Genomic DNA, 24,725 nt, shown 5'->3' on the forward strand with positions numbered 1-24,725 from the left:
GAAGCCTTTCCTGTGGTGTTGAATGTCAGTGATGGGTTGTTCTCACTCTGGTGTGCAGCATCATCATGCCTTCTGTGGGGAGGGAGAGGCACTTTTCATGTGTAAAACCTCTGGGAGAAATAAGTGACAGCTTGGTAGTAGCGCAAATAGGTTTGAAATGATGCTAGATAGGAAAAGTGTTTTGCTGCTCTAGTGAAATCCGCAGCAGTGCCTTAGTCCAAGGTGCAGTCGAGGGGTCATTTGTGCTTGAAGCTTCTGAAATAGAAAGTTCTCTTGTTGCTTAAGGAACTGCCCAGTGAGGTCTAGACCTGGGTTCCTGGGCTGGTGTTTCTCAGTGGGATAAGTGAGCGTGGATTGTTTTTGAAGACAAGTACAGCAATCTGTGCCTTTTTCAGAAGCAGCCAGACCAAAGGATGACAGGGCTGTTAGAATTAAGAAAGTTGGGCTGTGGAGCAGCCTGATTCTGGGAATCACAGTGCAGGTGTGCTGTGATCATTAGGGTGTAATGTAAGACCTTTTCTTAATTCCTTTGCCCTAAATGAAATGTTGAAGGGTAAGATCTAATGGAGACAGAAAAGATTAGAATGTAGACAGGGAGATGATGGTGTATGGGGAGAAAGCACTCTGAAGCTATCTGTGATAATTTGTCCTGGCTGAAAGAATATGGTTTTCACACTCATATCTTTATTTTCACCTTTAATTTATATTTGGTGGAATTGGCCCAGTCACCTGCAATGTATCAGGACTTCATTAAGGTAGAAATTCTGAGCAGGCTTAGTGCTGAAATGAGGTGCTCTGGCAATGACATGGCCTATCCTGGAATAAAATTGGCCCTTATGCTTTTTAGGCTTGTTATGTATGATTAATAAAAGTTATTAGGCCAAAGAGAATTATGTGGCTATGAGGGTGGTTGTAAGAAAGGCTGGGACATCAATAAAGCTTTTATAGGTACTTTCACTGTTGGCTATGACTGGTAAGGGGCAGGGTTTTGTCATATGTGAAGCTCCTGGTGTGGGCTTTGGTGGCTTCCTCTCTGCCTGCCATGACCAAAACTATGTGTGCCATGCTTCTTGGGCTAATGCGCTGATCTGTTGAGTATTACAGAATGAGAAATAAATCACTTACCTGTTCTCTGTCATGTATGGAATAGGCAGCTTGGTGTAACCCAGAGAAAACACAAAATGTGTTTGGTGTCTTATAACAATTTTGTCTCAAAAATAAGCATCTCGAAATGTTTTTATATTTGTTATTATTCTTTCCCCCCCCACCCCCGTTAATTATGAGTACATTCTTGGTGACCCTAGTCTTTTTATTTGCACTGAAAGAAAATTTAATCAAGACAGGTATTTTAGACTGCCAAAATGTGTAGGAAAATGCTGACTGTTTGTTGAATAATTGTTGTGAGAGAGCTACTAAAAAGTGATGGGAATTGGAGTGAACTATTTGCACATTGTCACAAGAAAAAAAAAATTAAAAAGCCTGGGAGCGTGACACTGCTGTTTCAGATTCACTGTTTAGTCAAATGCACAGTTGACTGAGTGTCACTTGAGCTTTTTAGCACCAGATGTGATTATAGATGAAAATGCTCCTGTTTATTGTGTGGATTTTCACTCACATTGTTCATAGGACACTCTTTGTAATAATGATGATGTCTGCTTTCTGATTAATCTGTGAACAATTTGTCTTCTGGAAATAGCAAGTGTTGTGATGCCTCTTTCTCTTCACTGAATATGGAAAAAAATGGTGACAAAGCATTATGTTTAGAGCATTTATGTTTAAATTGGAATGTGACTTCAGATTATTAACAATATTTGTTTAAAATCACAAATTTCTACACCAGGATTGAAACAAAAAAGGTAAACAATTTTCCAACAGACATTGGAAATTGAGCAGATGTCCAAAGGGTATTTGCCAGTTCAGTGAAGAGCTCGGTTTTCCTAAGTTTGAAATTGCAGCTATAAGTTTTGTCTAACCTTCCTGACATTGATTTGTCACAACATTTCCTCTCTGATGAGAAAATAATGCTTTCCTTGGTTCTCCTCTAGTAACTGTAACACCTGTGATGTCTTTGTGACCTGGTCTTTCTGACTTTGTGAAGTCTTTGCTGTTAATGATAACTTGTCAGCTCCTTGATTTTGTGTCCACAATCTGTATACACCTGTCAAGTGCTGGAGACAGTGAAGTGCTCAGGAATTAACTTTTTCTACATTTCCTATCACTTCTCTGTCCTGCCATAGTTTGTACTTGTGCTCTTAATGATGCTTCTTTATGCAAGTACCAACTTTCCTCTTTTTCCTCCCCAATCTTTCTATGCACTAGTTTTCTCAGTTTATTGATTTTTATGTTCTCTAGGTAATTTATTACCTAGTTTTATTTCTTTCTCTTTTTGGCATCAAATACAATTTTTTTCTTCATTCTTTTGTTACCTTTTTTGTGTGTGCAACAAGAGGTTTCAAATAGTGACTTGTTTTGGAATTTTTTAGTGCTTTTCACTGAACTTCTCCATAGAGACATACTTACTCTAGATCTCCTTCATTTTTTTTCCCCCAATGCATAATAGGAAGTTAATCACTCTTGATGAGAAACATCTTCTGTTCTTAGACTTCTGTGAATCTAAGCTCACTTACCAAAGCCAAATGCATAATATGCAGCATTTTATTTGTTCTTGGCTGACATCTATCTAACAGAATCATAGAATTGTTAAGGTTGGAAATAACTTCTGAGATCATCAAGTCCAGCCATTAACCCAGCACCATTATGGTCACAACTAAACTGTGCTCCTCTGTGACAGATTTACATGTTTTTGGAGACATCCAGGAATGTTCATTTCACCATTTCCTTGGGCAGTCTGTTACAATGCCTGACCGGCTTCTTAGTGAAGAAACTTTTCCAAATATTTAATACACTCTGCAGCACCCGTGAGGAAGAGGAGTGAGAAAAATGTGAGAGGAACAGCCCTGCAGACACCAAGATCAATGGAGAAGGAGGGCAGGAGGTGCTCCAGGTACCAAAGCTGGGATTCCCCTACAACCCATGGTGACACCATGGTGAGGAAGCTGTGCCCCAGCAGCCCATGGGGGTCCATGGAGGAGCAGACTTCCACCTGCAGCTCATGGGGATCCCATCCTGGAGTACACTTCTGGCAGGAGCTGTGACCTGGAGAGGGATTCATGCAGGAACTGGTTTTCTGGCAGAAATCACACTGGAGCAGTCTGTTCCTGAAGGACTGCATCCCATGGAAAGGACCCATGCTGAAGCAGCTCATGCAGAACTGCAGCCTGTGGGAAGGACCCACACTGAAGCAGTTTGTGAAGGACTCTATCCCATGGTAAGGAACTTGCTGGAACAGAGGAACTGTGTGAAGAAGGAGCGGCGGAGGTGAAGAGGTATCAACTGACCCCCAAACCCCATTCCCCACCCTGCTGCATTGCAGGGGCTGGGGAATATGAGGTAAATCTGTGAAGAAGAGGGAGTGAGAGAAAAGGTGTTTTCAATTTTGTTTATTTATCATTATCCTCCTCTGTTATTAATTGCTAATAAAAGAAATTAACATCTCCAAGTAAAGTCTGCTTTGCTCATGACACTAACCAGTGATCTCCCTGTTCTTATCTTGACCCATGAACTTTTCCATCATATTTTCTCCCTCTGTTGTGCTGAGGAGAGGGAGTGAGAGAGCGTCTGGCTGGGCACTGTTAAGTGGCAGCCAGCCAAGGTCAATGCACCAGGCAAGGCTTAGTCACCAGCAGAGCTATAATAGGAAAGAGGATGCTGTAAACATCAGATTCTACATTATTGAGGCATTTTTATGCCAATGGTCCCTCTCTAGGTCTTCTGACTTTAATCTCATCACTGTGTACTGAGCTCTGAAAATTTCATTTTCACTCATTCTATTCTCTCAGCTGTCAATAAGTACTGCTGAGCAAACAAGGCTAAGTGTTTTTGGGATTGATTTTTGTCTCACTTCTACCACAATCCAACAGCGTTTATACTGTCATATCATACTGTTTGTATCTAGCTGTGCTTATATTTTAGATTTCCATGTGTACATCTGAAAAAGAAACCATGGACAGCCCCCCTGAAATAATTTCTGTGCTAGATTTATGATCTCTGAAGAGTAGAACCCCCTCTTCTGTGCAAAAACATGTGGCCACATGCTGTAGAACAACGTGCTTAGTACATGAATGTCTTGTAACTCACTCCATCTTGTGTGAGAGGAGTGTTGTGTGGAATAAACAGATGAGCAAGCCAACTACTGAAAAGCTCTGGTCTAGCTGCTTGTCTTTTTGTGCAACTTGCTTGAAATATTCAAATCAGGAAGATTGGAATCCAACACCACCAGTCAGTGTATTGTTAGGGCTGCCTCCTTAATCAGGCAAGTTAATGCCTGCAAAGCTCTGATACCTTCAGGAGCACTGCCTGCCTCCAGGTCTGAATATCTACCAGCTACACTTAGTATCACATCCTTCATTATTGTCATTCTTGTGTAATCAACAGTGGCTGCCAATTTCATGCTGCTATAGATAGCAAAAATAAAAATGTACACCTATATGCAAACATCTTGATTCATAGGTACATTGCTCTGTGTGTGTGTGTGAAGCTGTGAATATACGCAGGAAAAGTTGCAGGGTTTTTTCCTTGAGAAATTAATTTCTTAATAATTTCCCATCAATAGAACACCTTATTATATATAAATGTTGTGAAAGACCTTATAAGACAGATAGACACATGAGGGATAAAATGAAAAGTTGCTGTGGAAACTACAACCTGAAATAAATCTTTCTTCTGTGCACTCAAAATCATAGTCTTTGTCTTCCATTAGAATATTGTTTGCATATCATTTCCCTCTTTTAGAAGGAATCTGAATTTCTGATACACAAATGGAAATGCCATCTTGACAGTGACTGTAAAGTGCATCTCAGACTAATGGAATTTTTTTTTCCCTCTCCTGTGAGTATTTTAAGCCTTTCTCTTGTCTTGGTATCAGTCTGGTGTAAGGCAGAAAAAAATAATTCCTGTTGGTCAGTTCTGCCCACATCTAACAGCTGCAGCAGTTTTGAACTGATTATAATAATGCCTTAATTTGACCTAATTTTGGTGAAGGATACAGCTTGGGGTAGGCTATAGAGGAGAGAATAAGAAACACATAGAAGATGTTAAGGCACAGAGGAAATGTTTGGCTAAACACAAAACACTCTTTAGCTCTCGGCTTGCAGCTGTCATCATTACTCTATAGCACATTCTTAGAAAAACACATTTCAAAAAGGGCTGTCAAATGAGCAAAAAGAGGTTTGAGCTGTGGTATGGAAAGGCTGGATCACACCAGAGCTGGTGTCCACGTTCCGTCCTTGGGACTCTCCTGTAGCTGTTGCTCTCTGCAGTCATCTGTTGGCAGATGCATTCACACAGGGAATCCCTGGGTCAGGAATGTGCTTTTGAAAGGAAGCTCCTGGTGGTCCCGTGCTCACTGTGCGGGGTTGGCATTGTCCAGCAGCCTTGGAGCACACAGCAAACGCTGCATCTTTTCTGCAGCACCCCAGGGCTTCACCTAATGCTCTTCAGCTGCTCACGGGTGTTCAGCTCACAGGACCGGACCAGAGCTAGCCCAAAATAAAATCCCCCAACTCGTGCTGTGCTCTGTCAAATCACTCCTGCTGAGCTACGCAGCTGATGAAATAAACTTAGCTTTTGTTAAACAAGCTCTTCCTGCAGTGTGATTTTTCTTTTTAATCTGTTTCGTATGCAAGAAATAACTTCAGCATCAGCTCCAAAAAGGCACTGAAAAAATACCAATTTGCAGCGCTCCTGTATTGAAGATCTTTTTTGATCACACAAAGGATGCGTGTGGAAAAGATGAGGCTAACTATTGAGTGTGCTCCTGTGATTTTCAGTCTAGCAAAAAGCATTGGGGACTGATTCTTGACCTGCTAAAACTGGATTGCTTGGCAAGAAAACATAGCAGACATGGCTTCACGCAGGCATTATTGCTGGCTAAGCCTCATGTTTTCTTCACAAATGCTGAAATACCACAAAGAATGATTTAAGATCAATCTGCACAATGATTTGCAAATGCATTAGTCCCATTTCCCCCATTTCCCTTATTCAGTAGTTACACATAAATAAATAAATATATATATATAAACTGGCATAGAATTTCTACTGTTATTGCACAACAGCTTGCATTTGAAAGGTCATTGTGCTTAAGTGCCAATGGAGAATTAGCATATCTGTAAAAAAAAAAAAAAAAAAGGAGGGTATGTTTGTGACAAAAAAGACATAAAAAGCCAAATTCTTGGAATACATCTACTAGATGTAATGTCCTATATAAGGGCAGTCCTATATCTGGAGTTCACCCTCAGTAAACATTTTAGATACAGACACTGCCTGGTGAGCAGGAAATTCTTCTGCCCTTCCAGTTTTTGTGCCATCAATAGAGAGCACAGCCTGGTAGAGTTTGATGGAATTGGGTCTGAATCAGTACCTGAATGCATCTATGGTGTCTGATGCTCTGCCCATGGCAGGGGGAGCTGGAACCAGATGAATTTTGGGGTCCCCTTCCAACCCAAACCATTCCATCACTCATTCTATAATTTGAATGAGGAGATGGCTGTGAAACAAGCCCAGGTATTGTGAAATGCATCTCTTTTTCAGCAGCTCAGAGGAACATTCTAGAGATGGCTTGAGACTGTTTTAACTTTGTGTAATATTTTATAGGGTGGTCCAGAATGGCCAGAAGAGAAAAGACCATAGGAAACTACAGCTATCTGACCCTTTGAAAACCTTGCTCAGTTTCTTACAGTCAAGGGTTTAGGACTTTGTGAGATGGAGGTTGTGTTTGAATCATCTCTTAACAGACACTGATAAACCTGCCCTTCATAATTATTTCAATGTCTTTTAACCTTTATTATGTTTTTAATCTATAATATAAGATCCAGTAGTGAGTTCCACAAATTTAATTATGTTCTGTGAAAGAAATATTTTTGCTGGTAGTTGAAATTCACTTCTTGGTAGTTAAATGCTGAGAGGAGGAGGCATCACTGTGGTGAAGCTGAAGAAAACAACAAGTAGCAAAAGAAACAGTAGCAGCAAAGGAGAGGAGCAAATCACCTCCCTCCAAAAGAGAGGCAAGAGTCAGGAAGAAGGATAGTAGGGAGAGGACCTCAAAGATTCCCACCTGCCCCCAAAGGGCACATCCAGGAGTGTAAACAAACAACCCTGGCTAAGGCAAAAATGGTCAGGTTTTCACTGGTGAATGAGAGACTCATGAACCACATCTCTAAAGAAGGACTAGGACAGGGTGCTGAGGCTGAAAAAGATTCTGAAGTCATAGGAAGGATCAACAGTGGATTTTTCCCTGTTAAAAAAAAAAACTGTCAGTGCCCAAAAGGAAAAAAAAAATAACTGTGTGAAAGTGATATTCAACAAAGACTTGGTTTAGATGAAATTTGGTAGGATTCAGGACAGAAAGGAAGGACAGGAACGTTCCTCCAGATCACTGCAGTCAATGCAAGGAGTGTGATTAGAAGGAAAAGCCATGCTAAAGGGGCATTCCCCATCTGAGGGTGGATAATGCTGAAGACACAGCTTCCTGGGATCACACTTAACAAGGCTTGTGAAAAGAAATCTAAATAAAGAAATGAATAAAATTGTTTGGAAAAGTAGTGAAGTCCTTACAGCTTTTTTTTATAATACCAGGAGAAGGGGAAAAGGGAGTAAAACTGCTGCCAACTGTAGTTAAGGGGGCAATATCAATGTATTTACTTTTATATGCCTAGAAAGTATGGTCAGGAGACAACAGATATGGTGTTCACACCAACCAAGTGTTTATTGCAGGTGTTGTTAGAGCAGGAAACTGAATATCCTCATCAACTACATTGAGGTGGAAGAGCAGCAGTGATTATTACATGACAGGAGCAATCATGTTGGAAATGGGCTGTACAGAAATGATAGAATAATGATTTTAAAGGTATTGGAGGAGTAGAAACATACTTTAAAGATGTTAAGAAAAAAAAGGGTAATGTGGATAACGCAGATTAGTTTCCATCAGAATTATTCCAGGAAAAGATGTCAAAGGAAGCCCTCCTGGGATAGACTGGGGAGTTGAATTTGGATGCAAATAAAGAATTACTGAATGCTTTTACAGAGTGAAATACTCCAGAGATTTGTGTCACAGGAAATTTTCTTAGTCATCCAGACTGAAAACCATTAGCAATCATATGCCATGGGAGTGACAACAGAAGATCTATTTAACTCCACAGTCAACGAACCAGGGGCTGATATGACTTAAAATTTTATTTCTGAAACTAAACATTAACAACTTAGAGGAGATAGTTGTAGAAAAACCCTTGAGTGAGCAAGTGAGGTTGATTTAGTTGATGTGACCTGGAACATGTGTATGTGATCCTAGTTTAAAAAGGGAAAATCATGCATAACTAGTGGGAACTAAATGGTGAAGAATGGACCAAAAAGCTCAAGATTTCATTTTAAATGAAGCCGGGAGTTTCTTTATGTTAAAGATGTAGAGATGCTGGGGACTTCTCTTCTAAACCAAAGGAAACATCAGCCCAGCCAGCTCTGGAAATAAGGGTAAATTCAATTAAAATGGACATTAGGAACCTGAGGAAACCCTGAAAGGAAGGGGAAAGATGACTGCCCTGCAAAAAGGCCTGTCCTATGGATCAAGAAGATCAGGGAATTGCTAACACCTGTGCAATTGCACAGCTGGTCTTGCAAAATACCTTTGATTGCTAAGCAGAGGGCTTGCTTTTTTGGGCAAGAAAAGTTGTGATGAGAGTAGCTCTGAGCCCCAAAGCTCTCATTGAATCCCTGGAGTTTGGGAGAGCCAGAGGATCTTGTGGGATTGGTGTTTGGAGTCATGGACAGCCGGTGCTCTGTAAGTAGGAAAAGGGTGTGTGTGGGTAAAAGCTGCTGCAGAGAAACATTTGGATTTTTTTCTGTAATGAGATGGGCATTTTGGTCCAAGTTTGCTTTTGGTACCTGGCAAGGTGGGCTGGGCCAGGGTTCTGTGTTAGTCCAGACACTTCTGTGATACGAGGCACCTGTTTGAGGCAGAAGGGGGTCAGTCTGAGCAGTGAAAAGCTTTGAGAAGTGGTACAAATCAAGGTTTTCACTGCAAAGCGTTAGGAAATTTTAATTATCAGTCTCATCACTAATTTGATGTGTGATGTGGCTTCACATCAGAGGATTCAGCAGCTGTTTGGGCAGAGATGTAAATGAATCTGTGTTGATGCAAGGTAGACATTCAGTATGACTCCCATACGTTTTTTGTATCCATTCTTTGGGTGTGCGGAGGGATTAACAGACCCACCTAAAATCACCATCTAAGGAGGATGTGCCCCTCCTCAAATCCCATGGTGGTATCTGGATCAGAAAACTGCTGGATAAGAGCTTGACATCCGCTTGATGTTTGGAAGATCACACCCTTCCTCAGGTTACCAAGTGGCAGCCTGAGGAGCCATTTTAGTGTGATGTTGAACGGACAGAGTGAAAATTTAATTGTGGCCTTCCACAGAAACCTGCTTAACATTTTTCCTTCTGGCTTCATGCAAAATTTCCTCACGTGAAATAATTTTGCACTTTCCACCATCTCTGAAAACACAAGCTGACTACAGCCTTGCTTGTTTTCACTGATTACTCACAGAGTCTCTGATGGTTTTTGCTTTGTTTTACCTTAAAATCCCACTTGTTTGAGTCTCAGTTTTGGTTACTCTGTGTTTCTGGATTTTAAAATTATTGAAAACCCAGTGTACCTGACACCACAGCTGTTGATGGCAAATTAAGCAAATCTCAGTTGTACTATTTTCTGAAACCCCAGCTATGAGTTCAAACAGTAAAGGTTAACAATAAAGAGACTAGCCAAAAATAATAAATTTCTATATTCTTTAATCAAATCTCTGCTCTAGACCCTGCACTTCTATGTCAAAGGAGGTCCCTTGCTTGTTTCCTGACTTTAACATTTTACAGACATTTAAAAATGACATAATGAAGCCTAAAGAGAGAATCAATGTCACAGTAGGTGAGAAGAATTGTCTTTAATTCTTTGTAGCTGTTTTCTTTTGTGATCTTGGGCAATAGTTTCTCCTTCTCTGTCTCTCTCTGGTATGACTTTTTTATCTCTAACTGAGGACACAGAACAAATGAAACTTTCTTGTTTCTCCTGGAGATGCATTCTTTTAATTACTATAAAAGACAATGAAGAGCTCAGACAGTAAAGCGAGGGGGTTGTGTTAAATACAAGAGAGGGGAAAAAAAAGCCCAAAACAAAGCTACTCTGAGGCTCATGACTTAAGGCTGGATTGTTTAAGTATGTCTATCAATTTGTTGTGAACATGGGAAGTGAGGACACCAATAGCATCTGCAGTTTACTGGGTTAGAGATCTGACTTCAGCTGCCAACTCAAACCTTGGTCTCACTTTTACAAATATCTTTGCAACTGTTAATCTCTGATGTTGAAAAAGACTGTAGAGAACACACCCCCCTGTGAAATGGAAGTGTAGAATGAAATGGCTTTTTCTTTTTCTGGTTTATGGTGGATTTTTTTTTTAATTGATGTTGTTATTAAAATAGAAAACAAGACACAACTCTTGTCCTACTTGGGTTTGGTGCCTAGATTGCTACAGCCTGGGCTTATTAACAACTTTGAAAAGGAGATGAGTAGATCAGCAAGGAAATATCACATGACATTGATTTCCCATAACTAACAAGACTGTCCACTAATGGTGCTGGCTGATACCTTAGGATTTAATGAACTTCAGGCAGAAGCAGCCTGGAACAAAGGAATTTCTGTGCAACATGTAGACAAAGCAGCCACCTGACAGGACAAACTGCTGGCTGATAGTGCTGTCATTCAGATGAATGTCTGGTTTATTGCCATTTTCTTTTTTCTTTTTTTAATCCCTATTTGCTTGGGGAACAGTCTGTAGCCTTTTTGGGACAAGTTAATATCTGTATTTCTGTATTTGAAAAAAAGTCCAGGTGCTTGACTTTGCTCTTTTGACACACTTGGAAATGTGCAAATGGAAAAAAAAACAATGATTTTGTGGGCAGTATTTCTGCATGTAGAAGCTATGTATCAGACTCTGGCTGCCCTGTGGTCAGTGAAACCTCTCTGAGCACTGGGCCACCTGTGAAGAAGTGGGCTGTACTGAAGCAGGAGGAGATCATGGTGATGGGGTTAGAGCAAGGAAATGACCACATTGTGGGGGATGTGTGAAAGAAGGAAATAGAAATACACCTCTAAAGACCAGGGAGGAAATGGTAAAGGATTATTTTTATTTATATTTTGGATTACTAAGCCGTACTTTATATGTATAGACAGCCAGATCAGAAAATGCATTGCTGAGGGTATGATAGTCCTCATTCCATTCTGGCAACAAAGGCCAGAGTGATCTGGAGCATATTCACGGTCTGCACTGCTTCCACAGCGTGATGGGAAACAAAGGGCAATCTGGACTAATTGATCAGCAGGGGACTTCCTTGTATGAAAAAGGCCCTCAAAAGGCTCAGAAGTGACCGTACCTTAATGAAAGCAGACTATCTAGCAAGCAGTGTTTGTATTTCAGTGGAAGGACTAAAGGGACACGGGTCTGTCATCTTCCTTGGCTGTGTGTTTGGGCTGGCCTTTCCCTGACTGCAGTGACCTCAGCCCTGTGGACCTGTGAGCCAGCATGTCCCCACACTGTCCTTCTGCAGCTGCTGCTGGGACACCAGCTCAGCTGAACACCAAGAGACCTCTTGGGAGGGTGCTCTGAACAGAATTTCACTCATTCTGTTTGTGCTCCAAGCCACACTCAGCAGACTTGCTCACCATCAATCTTCCTTTTCCTTACCAGGGCCTGGGGAAGCTCCTATCCTTATTTGTTTCAGATCAACTGACTTCATTTTCCTTGGGGCCTTTGACAGGTACCTTGTGTGATGCAGAGATGATCACTCACTTATCTGTGATCTCCTGAGATGTTGGTGACTTTTGTAGATGTTGGCGAACCCAATGGGAAGAATGATGATGTCTGACTTATTTCAGAAGGCTGAATGATTTCTTTATTATAATTATGCTATGATACATTAATATACTATATAAAAGAGGATACTAACAACTACATGCTACTTTCTCTAACTACCATATCTAACTAACTCCCAACTCGTGACCCTGTTCTCCAGAATCCAGACACAGGTAGATCTGATTGGCCATCAGGCCCAAACAATCCACAGTGATCCAACCAAGCATTCGCTCTAGGTAAACAATTCTCCAAATACATTCCACAAGAGAAAAACAAGGAGCAGAAATAGAAATTGTTTTCTCTTTCACTTCTCTCTGTGCATCTCAATGAAAAATCCTGAGAGAGAAAGAGAAATGTGCTTGCCACAGGTGACAATGTTTGAACTTCCCTGCTACAGAAATGAAACTCCAGGAGATGCATTTGAGCAAGGAGACCTCCCATAACACAACATTTGTCTGGATGTTATGTAGGGACAGAAAGAAATAAATTGAGGTAGGGGAATAAGGGAAGGCATTTACTCCACACTTGCTTATTATATGGTGAACTACTGCGGATAGAAAGAGTCCCTGTGATATTTTTGCATCAAAAAAAAATTGAATATTTTTAAGAGCACTGTCTGGCAAGAAATCCTACCCACACTTTTCTAGGCAGTTGAATAGGAGGATGTGGTTTGCACCACCCTATGACCATGATGAATGCAGGGTTGCTGTTTGTACATCTCTCCAAACAACCTGAAAATGTGAATTCTCTGCTATTTAAAACTAACTTGGCTTGAGGGTGTTTGACTATCTGTAATTATCACCAATATTAGCAATATATTCCACAGCAGAAGGGAATGAGATGGGATCATACTGCCTCTGTGTATTCCCTTGGAAATGCAGCATGTGTAACTGTAACTGGCTTCACAGTTGTGATGAAAGATTTGGATTAATTTTTTTGATCCTTGGTTTGATTTTTTTTTCCCCTCTCCCTTGGAATCCAACAAAACTTGGAAAGAAATTTCCAGTTCTGGCGAAATTGGTTGTTTTTTTTTTTTTTTTTTAATTATTATTTTTTTTATATTTGTTGTTTTGTGTCTGTATGACAGTGAAGAAAGCATATAGGACAGAAAAAAAAAAAGATGTTGACAGAAGCACGGGAGTCAAAAAATCTGTCATCATTTTTCTTTCTTAGCTTTGCAAAGCAACTCAAGTATTTCTGTGGCTTTTGTGTTGTCTATATTTAAAAAAAGAAGAAAAAGCAAATTCAAACTGTGAGTGAATTGCATAAACAATTCTAGATTTACTTTTTCCAGAAACAGGAATAGAATTGGACAGCTGACAAGAACCAGCTGAAGCACTTGGGTATAAATCAGTGGTTAGGCAATGCGCAAGAGAGAATTTCTTAACATGAAAAATGCCAGGGGAATTGTAAAGAGCCTTTTCTTGAACAGTTCCTCAGTTCTTCCATTGCTCAGAAAAAAAAATCTGCCATCATGAATCCTTTATATTTGGTAATTTCTAACTCTGAAAAGGATTGTTTGTGGCACTTTAGCTCTATGTTAATATACAAATATTTGTGTGGCCTATATGTGTTTCTCTGTTTACATGTTCTGGTCTCAGCTGAGACTTTAAAACACCTCTCCTCAGTACCCAGACTATGCATTGATGTACTGCTGCCCAGTATTCCACCAAATTCAGACATGCTCTTGGTAGAATTTCACAGAGAATGTATGAAGACAGTAAGACTTCAGTTATTCACACTTCAGCATGATTTTTCTTTCCTAAAATGAAATTCCAGTTATTGACCACTTTATAATTCCAGAGCATAACTCCCCACTGCCCTGTGCTTTGCTTTGTCCTTGTGCAGTATGAGAGGGGCTACAGATTTTGGAGATGAGGAAGTTTTGGCCACTTTGCACAGTACTGTGCAGTATCAAAAAGTGGTAAAGAGCAACTGTGAACAAAACCTCTAGTCCAGTAACCACAAACAAATCCAAATCAAAAATAGTTATTATAAATGATGTCATTAATTAGAGAGCTAAGTGGCTATTTCTGTAGTGCTTCCTATTGTTCATGAGAATTAAATCCTGAAATAAACCAAATAACATATCAGAAAGAAACAGCTTCTCTAGAGACCACCTAGTGTCTACTTGTCACTGAGGCCTTTATTATTGTGTTATCAGCTCCCCTGATCTCTGGTGATTTGTAATTTTTCTCCCTTATGTGCATTTTTCAACTGCATAAGTGTTTCTGCACACCATTTCAAATGACAGTCTTTTCTGACCTTTGCTTCGGGAGGTTGTATACACACTGCTGAACTCCCCAGACTTGCCAACTTTAATTGGAATGCCCCGGAGTCCCATTCAGCTCACAAAATGTTACTTACTACCTCAGTCCTGAAGCAGCCATGACAGGGAGCAAATGTCATGTTCCCTTTCTGGGAAAACTCCATTGCCCCTGGCACCTGGTTGTCCCAGGAGCCTGGTGCTACAGGAGTATTAACCCACAGGAAAGCTATATTGCAGCTCCCTTGTTCACCAACCCAGCCTTCAACCTGCTCTGTGCTCGGTGGCTCCTGCCAGATTATTGTCCCAGTGATGATTCCCTGTTTGAATCAACCTTTCACTGCAATTCTTCCTTTTGTGTGTGTGGCACACCAAGTCTCTAAGTGAGCAGACACTGAGGTGCATCAGGTGCAGCAGCACTAGCCACTCGAGGGAGGTGATCGTTCTGCTCTGCTCTGCACTGGTGTGGCCTTGCCTCAGATCCTGAGGGCAGTTTTGTATGATGTGATATAAAAAAAGACGTGAAACCATTGGAGAATGTCCAAAGGAGAGGCATGAGGATGGTGGAGGGGCTGGAGGGGAAGCCTTATGAGGAATGGCTGAGATCTCTTGGTCTGTTCAGCCTGGAGGAGACCTCATAGTGGTCTTCAACACCCTCATGAGGGGAAGCAGAGCGGCTGACACAGCTCTTTTCTCTCTGGTGCCCAGCCCTGAGGGAATGGCAGGGAGCTGTGTCGAGGAGGAGACAGTGGCCTGGGTATCAGGAAAGGCTTTTCACCCAGAGGGTGGCTGGGCACTGGAACAGGCTCCACAGGGAACTGGTCTCAGATCCAAGCGTGCCCGAGTTCAAGAAGTGCTTGGCCAAAGCTCTTGGGCACACGATGTGATTGTTGGGGCGTGCAAGAACCAGGGGTTGGACTCGATAATCCTTGTGGTTCCTTTACAAATCAGGGTATTGTGAATCTCTGACAAACCCTACTGAATGGGGGTGAAGGTAGACACGGGGGTTCTGGGAATCCTGCTGGCAAAGGGGGGATCCCATGCTGATGGTTTCCCACTTGTCGGCACGTTTGCTCCCCCGCCAAGGATGCCGGTCACCGGGCGGCACGGGGTGCCATGCTGGGCACTCGGCTAGCAGCCGAGCCCAGCCCGGCCGGGAGGGTGCGTGGGGACGGCGGCCGGGCTGTGACCCACAGGCAGGGACCGGGAGCCGCTGCCGGGCTCAGGTGCCGCTAGAGGGACCCGCCCGCCCGGGAAAAGGCTCCGCGGCCCAGCACATCCCCGGCCCTGCAGCGCGCCCAGCCGCTCGGGGGCCAGGCACGGCGAAAGCAGCCGCAGATCGCCTCCCGTCCCTCCTGTTCCCGCCCCGCTGGCTGTGCGCTCCTGGCTTCTTGCCCGCGGAGGAGGGCTGGGGTCATCCCCTCGCGAAGTGGCCGGGGGCTGAGGCAAAGCTGCTCTGTCCCGTGAGAACCCAGCCCATAGCGGGAGCCTCTCCTTCCTCCTTCTCCCTTCCTCTGTGCTGTGGTTCCCTGTCTGCACCCGTGTCAATAATCCCTCGCTCCTCTTTGGTTGTCTGTACAGCTGAAGATGAGAGAAGGCAAACCAGGTTATCATTTCACAGCCTTCCTCGTTCCCCTGAAGGATCTTTAAACTAGAGCTCTTTACCCAACTATAAAAAATAAGTCAAACCTGCTACTGAAAAAACTTTTTCCCTTCCCTCACAGTGTGTGTGTGTTGTGAAGTGGGGTGAATAGAAAGGGTAGTTCAGAAGACTGTCACTTGATTTATCTTCTCTTAAATCTAGGCTGCTTCCTTCTATTTCTATTTTATGCCCTATTTTCAGGTTTAGAGCTTGGAGGGTATTTTAGTTGCTTTTTGTTATTCTTCTCCAGTCAAGTGAAAAAGAGGAGTGCTGGAGTAAATTGTTATGGAGTGCTTTAACACCATGTTGAGTGCGCTGGAGACACAGGCGTGGGCCGGGCTGGGGAGGACTGGCGGACACTGGGGTATTTAACTAAGAAGAGCAGGAAACATGGCAGTGGTTTGACTGTATAAGTTCTGAAATATAAAGCAAGCTGAGCATTTATCCCTGTCTAAAGTAAGGGACAAAGTCTCCATTCAGCTCTCCAGGTACTTGAGGAGCCTTTTGAGAAGGCAGAAGGGCGTTGGAATGTAGATGAGATTTTAAGATATCCTTTCTTACTACTAATGTTTTTTTTTTTTGTTTTGTTTTCCCTTCCCTCTGCTGTTTGTACCTCTCAAGATCTCAGTACTTGCAGCTCCCCAGCCTCACTGGCTGAGCATGGCTGGTGCTGACCAGCGTTGTCACAGCAGTTTTGGAGAAGGATCGCGTGTGCTGAGCTGTGCAGTGCTGCACTGACCCTGGGTGGGATGGAGGTGACAAAACCACCTCCTCTCCCTCTCTCAGTTCCGGGAGGTGCCAGGCAGCTCCGAAGTGAACTGGCACTTCTGTTAGCTGGATCTGAGCTGTGATGAGTTCAAGCGAGTTTATTTCAAGGCTGCCAGGCCCTATAAGGAGAAAGCTGCTCAGTCTTTCTCCCTGTTCTCCTCCTCCTTCCCCTTTCCTGATTTGCTTTGCTCCACAGCTCTCATTTTCATCCCTCAGACAGTAGCATGTGATTCCTTGTTCAGTTAAAAAAGGATTCCTGTTCTCCTTTCCCCTGCTTTCCCCTCCACTCCAGGACCTCAGGATGAGGTGCTGGCTGCCTTCTTCCCTTAGCTTTTGGTTTTCTGACTATAAAAATGAGATAAGACCCACCTGAGATAAGTAATTAATTAATTAGTATTTCTTCCACACTTTGAAAACCAGATGAAAGAAATACTTGTCAAAATGGAGGACACCATCAATGAAAGAGGTTTGAAACAGTCCACTAGTAACATATATTTGTGTGTGTGAAAAATGAAGTCCTGCTTAGCTGTTGTGGATATATCTTGCTTGGAAAACTGTTTTGGGTTCAAAATGACTGCAATTCACTGGCTGTTAAAATAGATTTGGAAGACAAATCCCCAACCAGAAAACACGTAGTTTGAATTTTTCTTACCTTAAATTCCAGAATTTTTGTTTATATCTAAGCTGATGGATCACCTCAAGCTTCAGAGGTGAACTTTTTGATGACAGAGAATATAAGCCCTGTATTGACCAGAGCTGTTGAGGTAATTCAATACTGTTTTGCTAATCACTGGCATTCTCCTTGAAGGGATCTCTTTTTGTGTCTGGCTGGGGAGCAGTGCTGCTCTGTGTTGAGCCCACCTGGCCATGAATCAGTTCAGCCTGCCTCCAAAGTAGTAGATGAATGTGAAAGATTTTTTTTTCCTGTGGATGCAGGCACAGCTTTGCTGCTGTTGGTTAGTGGTGTGTGTTTGTGGGGCAACTATCTTCCAGTTACTGCCAGACTACAAACATCTGGAGTGTAAACTGGCTGATTCCTTATTTTGTAGCTGTGGACTGTTTCATGCAGCTTTGTACTGTGAAAGATAGGAAACCAGGCTTAGCCAAGAGCAAGTTGCTTAGCAGACGCTTGCTGTCAAACAAATTAACCACAGCTTTTGCATCTTGGAGTGCTGCCAGAGCACAGAACCAGCTATTGCATTAAATGTCTACCACCAGTCATGATCTAAACTGAAAGTGAGAAGACTAATCCCTCTTCTAGCATTACCTTAGCAGTTAGCACTTTTTGTGGTGTTAAATGTGTTTTTCATCTTTAAACCCAAACCATGAAATACAGCTCTACGTTTCAGATAAATGAGTGTACAGGAAGAAAGGAAAAGTCTTAATTTAGTGAAGGGGAAAATATCATCCACGTATAGGAGGTATCTTGCTTTAAAGTAGAAAGAGAGGCTAATTTTTGTTAGTGCTGCCCATCTGGTGCATAGCAATGAATACCTTCAAAACTATATTTTAAATAATTTTAGGCCTATATTATATATATAATATAGTATTATATTATAAACAAGAGTAGATACAATTGGTTTGAGCTATTAGTGGATTAAAAGCAATAGCATTCGATAAGCAGCATCTCTGACTTTAGACAGCCCCAACCAGGATTTTAAATTCATAATTATACTAATGTACTTTGACTAATGAAAGACAGTACTTTTTTTCCTTGCCTGAAAATATTCCCTTCTGAAATTTTCCTGAGTTGCAGAGTTCTTACTTAAGAAGTAACTCACTTAATGTGAAGTAAACAACTGAAATTTATGAGACTCATACTGTGGTAAGTTAGGATAGAAAGTGAGGATATAAAGTTGCTTTCAGTCACTGGTGTTCATTATGTGTGGGGGATTTGACACCAGAAAGTCTGTTTTGAATTTGCCTGGTAACCTTGGCTGTTCACAGCCCTTGCTGCTGACTTCTGTTTGTTCTGTTCTCTGTAATCTTTCCTCTTAGCCAAGATCAGTATCATCAAAGATTTAATTTTTTGGAATTACTTTATGATGGCTAGAAACACTAAATCACAAAACCATTTATGTTTCTTTTATATGTTTAGCTTTCCTGGTTGAGAAGTGAAGTAAGAAATTTGATCCTGGTTCTCCAGAAGACAATGAAAGATCAAAAAAAAAATTGGTTTAATTAATTTCAGGATTTCACAGGGGAGGAGATATCAACATCTTGCTAGTAATTTTTAGCAGTTCTGCTATTGGTAGTACTGTCCGTGTAGTAGGATTGACACAAGTGTTAAGATTCTTCTTGATCTTTACAGGGCTGTTACAAGGGTTTCCTCTCACTTTCTTGCAGGATTTACTCTTTGGTGTGCAGAGTTACAAACAAAGAGGTTTGTTTTTTTTTTTTTTTTTTTTTTTTTTTTTTTTTTTTTTTTTTTTTTTTTTTTTCCCAGCAGCTACAGCAGTGATTTTCTGTTTCTCTTCTGCGAGGGGAATCTGATGTGCAAAGGTCGAGTAGTAATGTGTACTTGCCTAGAAATAATGTGCTGAGTTTGTAAGTACTGGAGAAAATAATTTGGCGCGGAGCTATTTTGGTGCACCTCCCCAGCACGGAGAACAATCAGGCGCCAGCTGAAGACAGCAACTGCCAAAAGTGCACTTGGATGAGGTGGGTGTTTCTGGGTGGTACAGTCATGTGTTAACGAGTGTGACTGCATCACTAAAACAAATGTATTTTTGAGTCCCCAAGCTCTTTGTAGGGGTATGCCACCCTCAGGAGGAAAGGACACCAATAAAGCATCAGGGCAGGGAGGAAAGGCAAAGAAATGAGTACAGCACAATGAGGTTTATCTAACTGCTTGTTGCTCGTAAAAACCATCCACCTGAGCTGGATATTGTGTTCACAGCTGCTTCAGGAACAAGTCTCTGTGAAAGCTGAAGTGGGAGTGGGTCAGCTGTTCCATATCCAGTCCTCTGGGTGTTGGAAGAAATCTAAACTTGATGGGTGGGCAGCAAACAGCAATGGGGAGGGCAGTTGCAGCAAGGATAGGAACCCAGGAAGCTTTGTGCAAATTCTGGAGGACATGTGAACCCTTTCCCTGAAATACACTCACAGAGTCTTCTGATGGAGGTGGGAAACCAGACACTTTTTTTTCTCTTTGCTGAGACTGAACTCTCACAGGGCACAGAGCTACTTGCAAAAAATCTTAGCTCCAGTGCATAAAATTGTACTCCTTGAACCTGGTGCTAAGGTCCAGTGCAAGTCTGTGTGCTTCATGGGGAGGAAAAGCAGAATCCTGCAGACATCTTAACATCTATCCATTTTGAATGGGGAATTCTTGTTTTTTTTTTATTTTTTTTTGTTCTGGATGCATCACATGCATGGGTAAATGCTAGAGATGAAATGATGCTGTGTGGGGAAGTGTTTGGCACAGTGGGTTCTGTAAGGGAACGAGTGATGAGTCGCAGTCAGACACCGAGAAATGATGGTCCACAAGCCGCAAATGCTTTTAATGGAATAACTTCCCACTTGTTTGATCAGATTTCTTGTAGTTGCCTCTCCCACCGCTGTGCTGAAGGGTGAGCAGATACAGCTTGGTGAAAACGATACAAAAGAAACCACCCTGCATCTTGAGAAATGTTTAGCAGCTTAATTAGTTTCAGAGTATAATACTGTTAACAGTGCATAAATGACAGCTATTTTCTGTTTATCTACATATGGTTCCTTCTTTGATCTTCACCCATTATTATTTAAATGAGTATTTTAAGTATCTTTTCTCCTGAAAAGCAGCCCCTATTTTTCCTTCCAATTTGATTTCACAAGATATTGTCAAACATCTTACAAGTAAGAGGATAAACAATATAGTCTGTACTCCAGCAGCCATAAAGGGAGAGGCAGGGGGAGAGGAATAGATTCCCCCAAGATACCCAGGGTTATGACTTAGGAAATGTGGGAAACAGAGGTCTTCAAGGGTGAATGATTTTGTGGGGTTTTCTGTGCTGCCTCCTGCTAATCTGCTAATCCTTTTGGAAAGCTAAAATTCATGGCTTTTTCTGGAGACAGCAGAGCACAGCTGATGCTGAGAGCAATTTTTTCTCTCAGCATAATGCAGCCAGTGCTGAGGTCATGGGGGCTGCAGAGGCTGTGCTCTGACTGCAATGGTAATAAAGTGTGCTGGCTTGCACTGAGCATGAGCCAATTCCACTCTGTCGCATCCCAGTATCTTCAAAATTTAGCTGTGCCACTGCTGTGCTGAGCTCTATGGTATGACAAGTGAGCTTTCCATTAGATTCCTGGCTGTGTCAAAATCAACAACCAAGCAAATGCGCTGTTTCTGCTAATTCTGAATAGCATTTCATTTGGACCTTGATGTGAAAGCAGAATACAGGAAGTTGCAAGTAACAGAAACAAATTAGTCCAGTATCTCAAGTTTCAAACCTTGTCATCTTGTGGGAAACCCTTTTGACAGCTGTTGTGTCAGCTGGTAGCCAGTGGGGAAAATACAAAAATTATTACAAACTCCAGAGTTTGTAATATAGAGGAGGGAGAGGGGGAGAGACAAATGACAGTGTTGACTTTTTTCCAGTGTTTTTCTTTTTTGCCTAATACAAACCACTGGAAGTCTCTTGGAAGAACTATTGCAAGGTCCAGTGATACCTTTCCCCAACTAAAGGTGACCGTGGTGCTGTCATTTCTCAGTTCCTTTGTGGTGTCCCTAGGCTGGTGGCCCAGGTGCCAACCTGGTGAACCTTTGCAGGAGGTTGCTGCTGCTGACAGCGGGGTTTGTAATCCCTGTAGGGAGCCTCAGGTACCTGTTCCTGTGAAGCAGCACTGAATGTCTGACAAAGAATTTGAATCTGGGCTCCTAGTGACACAGCCTGAATCTGTTCGTCCTGAAAAGTGCAAAACCTGGGCTTTGGTGTGGTTCTTAACAACTTCATGGCTCGGCATCTAGAGCATGTCAGTCAGGATTGGCCAAGCTGCCATCTTTCAGCCTGGGGAGGGATTTGTTCATAGACGTCATCTTTGACTAGGTAAGTTAGGGTGGGCTGGAGTTCCTGTAATGCCTTTTTAACTCTTCTGGGAATGGGAATATGGGTGGGTGCTCTGGGGAAAGGAGGGGTTTAGAGGTGAGCTTCTCAGTGAGTGTCCCACAGGATCCCCTGCCCAGGTGTGCAATGCATACTGAGGTCACTCCCTTTCCCCCTGCTGCAGAACGTGCCTTTTCCAGAGACCCATGCTGCTGGCACTGTTGTGCTTTCTCACTTGCTTGGAAAGGGAGCACAGCCCTGGTGCATGGGGCAGTTGAGAAGAGGCTCGGGGCCATCAGCCTTCTGAGGATGGAGGGCTGAACTTGCTGAGCTGGGGCTGTCAGCCCCAGTTATTCAAACTTCACTAAGCCACCCTCCGTCAGCAGTGCTCAGCCCTGGCATGAGCTGTGGCTGGTTTGGTGCTGCAGGTCACAGGCTCTGTGCCTGGCCAGGTGTGAGGACATGGAGAAAGGAGTGTCTCCTTGTCTCCTGCTTCTCTGCCTTCTAATATCTCCACAAGAAGAACCTGCCACTCTTTATGAGCCTTCCCTTTCCCACGGAAGCGGTGTCTCAGAGCACCAGGCACTCCGTGTACCCAGCGCACTGGAGGTGCCCCAGATGTTTGGCTGTTTCCCTTGGGCTTATGTTCACATCTGCTGCGAGTGTGCAGTGGCAGAGGGCTCCCAACACTGGCTTTCTATGAAACTGGTAACCCATGAGAGCTCTGTGCCTGCTGCTGGGGTGCTCTGTAACACAGGGAAATCCACCTATGGGACAAGGCAGGGCTGCAGCTCACTCTGCAGCTCACTGGCTTAGGGTGATGGTAGATATATTTAAAGCTACTACCCTTGGCTGTGAATGGCTTGGCTCTATGCTGCAGGCCTGTGCCAGACTGTTAAAATCATGTTGTCATTCCATGATTGTTTTCCGTCTTATATCAATGGGATTTAAAATGTGTGTGTTGTTTTACTTAACGTTTCATTGATGACTGAGGGTTGGTTACTTTTAAAAACGTTTTGTTTCCTCCTCTATTTCAAGTGCGTATTTCCTTCGTATTTAAGGTAATACCTTATGCTTCAAGCTAGGCAGCTGTGCAAATCCCAGCTGGATCAGAGCTACCCCCTTTTCTAGAGCAAAACCAATCCCAGATGATCCATCTCTTTAAAACTTGGGCAATTAATGCTCCCAATATTACCTATACAAAAAAAGTCATTATAAAGTAAATGCAGAGTCCTGGTGCTTTGCCTTAAATACAACAAATGCCATCTCAGTTATATAAATTTATACAGGTTAAAAAATAATGACTGTGTTCTCCTTATGTGAACAAAAGCTCTTAAAGATATTGCCCACAACGTACAAGCTTCTGGAAGGCCTTCTTGAAATCTTCATTAAAGATTGTGTAGATTAAAGGGTTAATAAGGGAGTTTATATATCCCAGCCATGCTAGGAAATTAGACATGTCTTCTGAGATGTGACATGTTTCACAGGTGTTAACAACTACTTCTTTTACAAAAAATGGGAGCCAGCAGATCACAAATGCCCCCAAGATCAAACCCAGCGTTGTTGCTGCCTTTCGCTCTCTCGTGCTGGAGATTCTCTGTTTTTTCCAGGACTTCTCATGCTTGGATTCAGACCTGGGACTTCGTAGGGTGATGTTGATTTTATCAGAGCTCACCAGGGGATCTGAGGTCTTCTCTGTTGTGCTGGGCATTGAAGCTGATTTGGTGCTTCTTTCACCTGCGTCCAAAAGGACTTGTCCATTCACCCCCTCCTCCCTCACGATCCGGCTGACGCTTCTCCTGTGAAAAGTCTTTGCTGCTTTGTAGATCTTGTAGTAAAGGATCAGGATCAAGGCCAGTGGGATGTAGAAGGCGCCAAATGTGGAGTAAATGGTGAAAACGATGTGGTCGTGTTTGATGATGCATTCGTCCTCCCTGCTGGTTGTCTGGTGCCTCCAAAACAAAGGTGGCATGGAGATAAAAATGGATATGATCCATACAACTGCTATCATGATGCCAGCGTGCTTAGGTGTCCTTTTCCGGGCATATTCCACGGCATCTGTGATCGCTCTGTACCGGTCCAAAGCAATGGCAGAGAGGTGCAAGATGGAACAAGTGCAGCATGTGATGTCCACGCTCAGCCAAATGTCACACACCACCTGCCCCATGATCCAGGTCTCCTTTACGATGTAGACAATGCTGAAGGGCATCACCAGGACTGCCACAAGGAAATCAGTCACTGCAAGAGAGCAGATTAGATAGTTGGCGGGGTGGTGGAGCTTTCTTGTCACAATTATTGCAGTCATCACGAGAGAATTGATGGCCGTTGTCATTAGAGCAAGCACAGACAGGGTAATGGAAATGAGAATCTTGGATGTTGCCCATTTGAAAGGTTCTTCTGATGTACTGTTTTGTTCAGTTGAGTTTATTAAATCCATGTTCCCTTTTAAAGATGATCTTTACCCGTAGCAGTTACCTGTTGGAAAAGTAAAAACATTCAGATGTTGCACCCTTGATTTTTGTCATCTTAAAAGACTGTGGGCCTTAAGCTTACAAGAAGTTCGGACTTATCAACAGAAATTATGCTGGCTCCAAATTCCAGCCTTGTTCCTTGAGTGGCTAAAAATACTTATTTCCCTTCCAGCTAGAAGCACTTATTCTGAATGCTTTGTAGAGGAGTCCTGAAACTGGTTTAATGCGAACAACCTCATCCTAAAGTAAGCACTATTACTACTTTTAAGCTCGTGCTATCTGCTCCACTAAGCAATGTAATGACTGTTGAAAACATTAATCCAGCCGGCATAATGCTTATTTTCCCCATCAATAAGTGACTCATTCCTCATGTATTAGCTAAACATGGGGTTTCTTAACTGGGACATAGTTTTGAAGAGAAAATAGAAATGTGAAACGTTGCCATATGCCCTAGGGTGACGCCATACAAACAGGAGAAGAAAAAAATTGTGTGATAAAAGTGTTGTTTTACGTCTTCCTCTTACACATCTCTAAAATGAA

The 24,725-nt window shown here is 42.5% G+C and overlaps 1 protein-coding gene and 1 long non-coding RNA gene across 3 annotated transcripts in view; one reads left to right on the forward strand and one right to left on the reverse strand.

The window, feature by feature from the left end:
- The first annotated feature begins 16,973 nt into the window (after nucleotides 1-16,973).
- On the forward strand, nucleotides 16,974-23,534 carry LOC137468687 (uncharacterized). Its single transcript, XR_010996109.1, has 2 exons — nucleotides 16,974-19,351; nucleotides 23,325-23,534. It is a non-coding gene; the product is annotated as an uncharacterized lncRNA (long non-coding RNA).
- Nucleotides 22,718-24,725, reverse strand: part of HTR1F (5-hydroxytryptamine receptor 1F) — a 102,877-nt gene continuing 100,869 nt past the window's right edge. For both annotated transcript variants that reach the window (XM_068180578.1, XM_068180579.1), the window contains exon 3: nucleotides 22,718-24,189. In XM_068180578.1, the coding sequence (XP_068036679.1) occupies nucleotides 23,048-24,151 (1,104 nt within the window). In that variant the 5' untranslated portion in view covers nucleotides 24,152-24,189 and the 3' untranslated portion in view covers nucleotides 22,718-23,047. The remainder of the gene's footprint in view (nucleotides 24,190-24,725) is intronic.

The sequence above is a fragment of the Anomalospiza imberbis genome, chromosome 2 (assembly GCF_031753505.1).
Source record: "Anomalospiza imberbis isolate Cuckoo-Finch-1a 21T00152 chromosome 2, ASM3175350v1, whole genome shotgun sequence".
NCBI lineage: Eukaryota > Metazoa > Chordata > Aves > Passeriformes > Viduidae > Anomalospiza > Anomalospiza imberbis.